The sequence below is a fragment of the Phyllobates terribilis genome, unplaced genomic scaffold (genome assembly GCF_046119375.1).
Source record: "Phyllobates terribilis strain yellow unplaced genomic scaffold, ASM4611937v1 Scaffold_1__5_contigs__length_1240528914, whole genome shotgun sequence".
NCBI lineage: Eukaryota > Metazoa > Chordata > Amphibia > Anura > Dendrobatidae > Phyllobates > Phyllobates terribilis.
This window is the reverse complement of record NW_027362761.1, coordinates 889,789,579-889,798,033: the sequence shown is the minus strand read 5'-3', so window position 1 is coordinate 889,798,033 and position 8,455 is coordinate 889,789,579. Positions and strand designations below refer to the sequence as shown.

Here is an 8,455-nt window from a genome sequence, read left to right as displayed (position 1 = left end):
GTGCTACATTCTGATGTGACAAGTCTTTCCTGAAATAAGATATAGTCTGGGATAAAGAACAAAATGAATGAGACACAGGAGTTACCTGGGGGGAGGGTCTAGATCAAAATTTGGTCCTGGAACCTATAGCACTCTAGTTACACCACTGAGCGCAACAAATGTAAAACAAAAGGATTTTTGTCAAAAGAGCCATAATAGCACAACAAGCTTTTGGAGGAAATGATTGCAGACCGACTGCTGGCAACTGTCACAATTACTGCTTATGCTTGTGTAATGACAGTATTGACTTTGCAAACAAACATTCAGTCAAGCGCCAATATCAACAAAAATCTTTATTTTGCTCTAAAGATCAAAGTGCTCAACATAGCAGATGTAATAAAAGGCATAAATAAAGAAAGCTTTTTTTTCCAAATAAAATTAGTTTTTTAGTGGTTATTATCTTTGTATATATAATACATATATATTAATTACAATAGAAGTAAAAAATAAATATATCTCAGTGGAAAAAAAACATAGTCTTTTTCTCTTTCTCATTTGCTTTTCTGTAAACTGATGTCATAGTGTGCAGTATAGGAGGGCAAAAATCATCTCCAGTAGCTATGATCTTCTCCAGAATTAGTTAAGACCGCATTTTGATGTCCTCATTAAGTTAATACACTGGAACAATAAAACAATTGAAAATTAACTCTAGAAAGGAAATGAAAGAGGTTAGAAAAACTAAAAGTAAACTATACATTTTTAGATATAACAATATTTTAATAGATAGATAGATAGATAGATAGATAGATAGATAGTATACGCACACAAATGGATCATTACATTTTTTAATATTTTACTTGATTTTAGTTTTCAGTAGTTCTCTATAGCACTAATTTAATTTCCTCAGTGTATTCAAATCTAATACAAAATATTATCAGTTTTAACTTCTATATCCTTAAAGTGTATGTCATAGTATGGCAGGGCTCTCAACTTCAGTGGAAGTTCACTGAATGTGGTCTTATAAGCAGGCTCGGTCTGGCCTGGTGGGGCACCGGGAAATTTCCCGGTGGGCCCCGGGCCCCATGCAGAGGGAACTGAAGAATTTAAAAAAAAAAAAGTGGTTGTGGGCCCTTTAAGGGCGCGCGCACGCACTTTCACCGACGCGATGCCCAGGACAGTAGAGGGAGGGGCCTGGGAGCAGGAGAGCAGGGGCTGCACTGCAGCGTCACACTCAGCAGACAGGGAAGCACGTCTGCTAAAAGTGACGTCACAGCGCGCCCTGCACTGCAGTCTCCCACATTAGGAGCGTGTCTGTACACTGTATGGGCTGGAGACAAGCCAAGGTACTGCAATATTTGTGTGTTTGTATGGATTTTTATGTATATGCTGCCTGCATGTGTGTGTGTACAGTGTGTGTATATGCCTGTGTGTGTGTACAGTGTGTGTGTATATGCGTGTGTGTGTACAGTGTGTGTGTATATGCCTGTGTGTGTGTGTATATGCCTGTGTGTGTGTGTACAGTGTGTGTGTATATGCCTGTGTGTGTACAGTGTGTGTGTATATGCCTGTGTGTGTACAGTGTGTGTGTATATGCCTGTGTGTACAGTGTGTGTATATGCCTGTGTGTGTGTGCACAGTGTGTGTATATGCCTGTGTGTGTACAGTGTGTATATACCTGTGTGTGTGTGTACAGTGTGTGTATATGTGTGTGTGTGTACAGTGTGTGTATATGCCTGTGTGTACAGTGTGTGTATATGCCTGTGTGTGTACAGTGTGTGTATATGCCTGTGTGTGTACAGTGTGTGTATATGCCTGTGTGTACAGTGTGTGTATATGCCTGTGTGTGTACAGTGTGTGTATATGCCTGTGTGTACAGTGTGTGTATATACCTGTGTGTGTACAGTGTGTGTATATGCCTGTGTGTGTACAGTGTGTGTATATGCCTGTGTGTGTACAGTGTGTGTATATGCCTGTGTGTGTATGTCTCTGTGTGTGTGTATATACCTGTGTGTGTGTACAGTGTATTTATATGCCTGTGTGTGTTTATATTCCTGTGTGTGTGTGTTTATATGCCTGTGTGTGTGTGTATATATGCCTGTATGTGTGTGTGTGTATATGCCGGTGTGTGTATATGCCGGTGTGTGTCCATTGTGTATGCCTGTGTGTTTATGTGTCTTCACACATACGTGTGTGTGTGCTTCCCTGCGTGTCTGCATTTTTGTGTGTGATTGTCTGAGTGTGTCTGAGCATGACTGCGTGTGCATTTCTGTGTGTGCTTGCCTGTGTGTGTACTTGTCCCCATTTCTGTGAGTATGTGTATCTGCGTGTGTATATTAGGGCTCTTTCACATGTCCTGATATTTATGGGACTGGAGATATCCGTGTCCACCTGTGTGTCATCCTTAGTGACACATACTGGCGCTTGGGAATCAGTATACAGTTAGCGCTGTTCCCAAGAGCCGGGTGCTGAGCTCTGCCCTCATCATAGATCCCTGCAGGCGCTGTGATCAGCAGCAGCGGGGTCAATGATGAGAGTAGTAGTCTACTCCCACCGTGTCCGTGTCCAACTGTAAAAATAAGAATAAAATAAAAAAATCCTTATACTCACCTCTCCTAAGTGTCCCCCGCTGTAATCCGTGCGAGCGCTCACGCCGAGGAGAATGACTTCTGCAGCGAGCTTGCTCCAGAGCTGCGCTTAGTGAATGACAGGGCACCGCTTGTTGAGCGCAGCTCCGGAGCCCACTCGCTGCAGGAGACATTCTCCTCGGCGTGAGCGCTCGCACGGATTACAGTGGGTGACACTTAGTAGAGGTTAGTATAAGGTTTTTTTTATTTTATTCTTTTTACAGTTGGACACAGCTTGTATAGACTAATACTCTCATCATTGACCCTGCTGGTACTGATTGCAGCGCCTGCAGGGATCTATGATGAGGGCAGCGCTCAGCGCTTTTCCCAAGCACCGGGTGCTAACTGTCATCAGTGTGCGGGACTTTTTGCGGTCTGGACAGCAGGTAAAAAACAGACATGCCAGCGTGTTTTGCCCACGGACACCACATGGTCTGTAGAAAGTGGAAACACACTGACATGTGCACATACGCATTCATGTGAATGGGTCTACGTGTGTCAGTGTCTCTGGTACGTGTGGAAACGGTCACCGCATGTACTGACGTGTGAAAGAGCCCTTAGTATGTGTCCGTGTGCGCTTGTTTTCATGTGTGTAAGCGTGCTTCTGCATGTCTGTGTGCTCTTCCGAAGATTTATTATATTTGGAGAGAGATGGGAGAGAAATTTTAGGAGACAGAATGGGGAGATGTGTGAAGAAACAGTATGGTGAACTAGGGGAGGGGTGGGAATGGGTGCGGGAACAGAATGGGGAAGGGATGTATAAGACAGTATGGAGAGCGGGGGAATAGTGTGAGGAGACAGTATGGGGGGAGAAAAGTGTGAGGTGACACAGCACAGAGACTAGGTAGTGTGGGGGAAGGTATAGAGATGCGGCAGTATGGGGGAAACAGTGTGAGGGCACAGAAAGGAGGGAACAGTATGCTGAGGATGGGGAGTGTGATGAAGGGGCACAGTATAGAGACTGGGCAGTATAGGGGGGACACAGTGTGAGAGGACAATGTGAAGAGGGGGCCCAGTATGGTAAGGAGAGGACAGTGTGGAGAGCAGGTACCATAAGAGGGGTAGAGTGTATGTCATGTTTTGTGCAGGGAGCATTGTAATAGTTAGGTTTATTCAGGGGCTCAGTGCAGATATTTTTATTCAGGAGCATTATAATGACACTGCTATCTTTAAGGGCATCGTGTGGGGATGATCTGCAGAAGACCGGAGAAGATGGAAGTCTGCAGAGACGATCTGTGGATGAGAAAAGTCATCATGGAGACTGGACAAGAGGGAGACGAAAAGAGAGAGAACGACTCTAATCAGAGAAGCCGTCTCAGGTAAGATACCTGGATGTAAATGTTCATTTGTGATCCTGCCTGTGTCTCATCAGTACTGTGGTTCCTGTATGGTCCGCAGTCTGATGATGACTGATAACAACTCCCAGTATCTCTATTGTTAATTACATACTGGGAGTTGTAGGTTTATGTGATACAAAGATATATGGGGCTGACCTGACATTACAAATGATGGTGGTTCAGATGATGTATTCATGTACTGATGAGTTTGTGCGCGTCTGCGTGTTTGTGCGCGTCTGCGTGTGTGTGCGCTTCTGCGTGTGTGTGCGCGTCTACGTATCTGGAATAATATGTATTTTGTAAGATGCGTGTATGTAAGAGTCCATTGTGGTGTGTAATAACATTCATATGCTTGAGGCACCTTTACTAAATCTATTAGGACTCACTCACATGTGTTAGGGAATTCCATTTGTCTTTCCACATTTAGGAACAGACAAGTGAAATTTGCTAACCTTGTCATAACCATAGGGTTGTACTTGTATCGAGCGGGTTCAGGAGCTGAGCCTGCTCCATACCGGGCACATGTAGGCTGTGTTATATAGCCGGCGTCTGCCTGTAACAGCAGTCATCAGAGCTCGCCTTGACTGCTGCTGTTTTGAGTATTTAAGTGCCCTTGTCAATCACTGACAGCAGCATTTAGCTAGCACGATGGCCGGTGCATGCAGTCACCTGCTCCCTTCTGCCCCCTGTGACGCAGTTGCAGATTGTTGATGGGTTGCCAGTAGTGCTGAGTGAGCGTGGTCGGATAAGGTGTTATCCCAGCATGCTCGGGTGTTATCCAGGTATCTTGTAGTGCTCTGCTAATATGCTCGAGTCCCTGCGGTAACATGTTTTGCGGCGGTAGACAGAAGCAACATATGCAGGGATTACCTAACAAACAGGCAATTCCTGCATGTGTTGCAACCCTGGGGACTCGAGCATATTAGCAGAGCACTACAAGATACCTGGATAACACCTGAGCATGCTGGGATCACACCTTATCTGACCATTCTCGCTCAGCACTAGTTGCCAGGTGCTGCTGCCATGTTCGTCATTCAATGAAGCTCAGCCTGAGGTTGGGCTCCATGGAAGTGTCACAATCCAGGTGCCGGACGTTATTGCAGCACCCTCACTTTGTAGTTCGCAGTGACTGTAATGTCTCCCTCCTTGCACCGATCCTATGACAGGAAGCGAGTGGCGGCAGGGAGAATAAAATGTAATTTTCTCTGTGTAGCCAACGCTTTTCCAATAAGCCGTCTAACCAGGCTTTAAACCCTATTTACCTGCAGATTACCCCTATATCTGCAGATAAATAGCGTTTTTCAAGGTGACAAGTTACCATTAAAGGGACTCTGGCAGTACGGAATGACTGTTCGAACAAAGTCCTGCCGCTCAGTGCTCCACAGCGCGGCCAATCATGTAACTATAGTGCATTATAGACAAGCATAACAAGTAATAAAACCGTTTATGGTGGGCTGTAGTGTGGGCCCCTAGAGTCAGTTCCCCTGGTGGGCCCTAGGCACCCCAGTCCGACCCTGCTTATAAGTATTAGTTTTGACACCCATAAACTCAGAACACCATTAAATTGGTGTTAGAGAAAAAAGTTGAATCATACAGGTGTTTGTTATTTAATCCAGAAACACCTAAAAATGTATTTTATGAAGTCATACACTGCATGTAAGTGAATTAGCAACTGTCCAGTAGGGATTCTTTATGTGTGAAGTGCCCTGAGCTATATCAAACCCCTCTTGTCCACTCATGTCTTCTAAAAAGAATATTTCATAATGACATGGCAGGGGTGATGGTTGATGGGGAAGAGTTTAGGAGTGAGTAAATGTTAAAATTAGGCTAGGTTCATATTAATACAGTGCTCTCCATCAAGTACTATGTAAAGGTTTTAATCAGAATCCCCAAAAAACTCATTTCCAAAGGGATCCACAACAAAGCTCAGAGGGAGCCATTCACTTTAGTTAAACCAATAGTCACTGTGGACATTGTCTGGCCTCCTTCCTTGCAGAACATTCCTTAGACAACCATTAATAATCTCACTGATAGCAGCCAGGGTGTGTAAGTGCATGTATTTCTGTGCATGCAGCTTTTTCTCTATACTGAATAAATCAAGATATTTTGAAATTTTTATTTGTATTTTTTCATGATTTTCATAAGATTAACATGTTTATCCATGCTGTGATTTACATAACTCCTTCTCGATGTTGCAATTTCAATGTTGAGCAGTGTATTACAACATGGAATACTTGGCTTAGAAACATTGAGAAACACTTTTATAGTGAATGGTCCAGAATATACACTGCTCAAAAAAATAAAGGGAACACTTAAACAACAGAATATAACTCCAAGTAGATCAAACTTCTGTGCAATCAAACTGTCCATGCTGACAATCAATTTCACATGCTGTTGTGCAAATGGAATAAACAATAGATGGAAATTATTGGCAATTATCAAGACACATTCAATAAAGGAGTGGTTCTGCAGGTGGGGACCACAGACCACATCTCAGTACCAATGCTTTCTGGCTGATGTTTTGGTCACTTTTGAATGTTGGTTGTGCTTTCACACTCGTGGTAGCATAAGACGGACTCTACAACCCACAGAAGTTGCTCAGGTAGTGCAGCTCATCCAGGATGGCACATCAATGCGAGCTGTGGCAAGAAGGTTTGCTGGATCTGTCAGCGTAGTGTCCAGAGGCTGGAGGCGCTACCAGGAGACAGGCCAGTACACCAGGAGATGCGGAGGGGGCCGTAGGAGGGCAACAACCCAGCAGCAGGACTGCTACTTCTGCCTTTGTGCAAGGAGGAACAGGAGGAGCACTGCCTGAGTACTGCATAATGACCTCCAGCAGGCCACAAATGTGCATGTGTCTGCACAAACGGTTAGAAACCGACTCCATGAGGGTGGTATGAGGGCCCAACGTCTACAGATGGGGGTTGTGCTCACAGCCCAACACGTGCAGGAAATTTGCAACAGAACACCAAGATTGGCAAAGTCGCCACTGGCGCCCTGTGCTCTTCACAGATGAAAGCAAGTTCACATTGAGCACATGTGACAGACGTGACAGAGTCTGGAGACGCTGTGGAGAGAGATCTGCTGCCTGCAACATCCTTCATCATGACCGGTTTGGCAGTAGGTCAGTAATGGTGTAGGGTGGCATTTGTTTGGAGGGCCGCACAGCCCTCCATGTGCTCACCAGAGGTAGCCTGACTGCCATTAGGTACCGAGATGAGATCCTCAGACCCCTTGCGAGACCATATGCTGGTGCGGTTGGCCCTGGGTTCCTCCTAATGCAGGACAATGCCTGACCTCATGTGGCTGGAGTGTGTCAGCAGTTCCTGCAAGATGAAGGCATTGAAGCTATGGACTGGCCCGCCCGTTACCCAGACCTGAATCCGACTGAGCACATCTGGGACATCATGTCTCGCTCCATCCACCAACGTGACGTTGCACCACAGACTATCCAGGAGTTGGCGGATGCTTTAGTCCAGGCCTGGGAGGAGATCCCACAGGAGACCATCCACAACCTCATCAGGAGCATGCCCAGGCATTGTAGGGAGGTCATACAGGCACGTGGAGGCCACACACAATACTGAGCCTCATTTTGACTTGTTTTAAGGACATTACATCAAAGTTGGATCAGCCTGTACTGTGTTTTTCCACTTTAATTTTGGGGGTGAATCCAAATCCAGGCCTCCATTGGTTAATAAATTTGATTTCCATTGATGATTTTTGTGTGATTTTGTTGTCAGCACATTCAACTTTGTACAGAACAAAGTATTCAATGAGAATATTTCATTCATTCAGATCTAGGATGTGTTATTTGAGTGTTCCCTTTATTTTTTTGAGCAGTGTATAACCAACCAAACTCCTTCCACCATGTTCCAGACTACACAGATTGCTCAGGTTGCTGGGAAAAGGAAAAGAGCAGTTCAATCTACTATTATAGGAATTACTACAGTCTGTGCTTTCGTTTAAAATGGAAAAAAAATAGGATATACAATATCAGGTGAAAGAGTTTTGAAGGCAGCTGCCTTTATTTGCAGCATCAGAGAGCACAGAGCTTGGGCCAGTGGTGCGGTTATGCTGTTGGTCCAAAATGTTAGTCCATCAAAAATACATAGCCCTCAAGCAAGCGGGAATTCAGGAGAGAGTGTGCTAGTGAAGAATGAAAGTGTGGCAACCCTTTTAAGACTTCTGGTCAAGATTACTGTACACATAACTGGTATTTTAGGAGACTATTCTGACTAAATAATCCTATGGCTGTTTTAGCAGGTGATATTTGCTCCACAATTAGACTACTGCTGCAGTAGGCTGTCAAAACCATAAACACAGAATGATGCTATAAGGGGTGTAGCTGACTACACAGCCAGCTGGATGATACAGATGGCTGACAAGACTACATGATTGCTATTTAAAGGGAAGTGCAGACAACATAGCCACAGCTGCTGTCAGTTTGGAAAATTCATGCAGATTGCTGTTATATGAGGTGGTCCAATTCTAAACTTTCATAATCCTGTTCTAGTA

General features: G+C 44.6%; 1 protein-coding gene across 2 annotated transcripts in view; it reads right to left on the bottom strand.

Annotated features, from left to right (window-relative positions):
• Window positions 1-341: 341 nt before the first annotated feature.
• The window catches only part of LOC141154249 (bifunctional heparan sulfate N-deacetylase/N-sulfotransferase 4-like), a 920,299-nt gene continuing 912,185 nt past the window's right edge, over window positions 342-8,455 (bottom strand). For both annotated transcript variants that reach the window (XR_012247418.1, XM_073639869.1), the window contains exon 15: window positions 342-657. Coding sequence is in view for 1 of the 2 variants with exons in the window: in XM_073639869.1 (XP_073495970.1) it covers window positions 616-657 (42 nt within the window). In the remaining variant the exon portion in view is untranslated. The remainder of the gene's footprint in view (window positions 658-8,455) is intronic.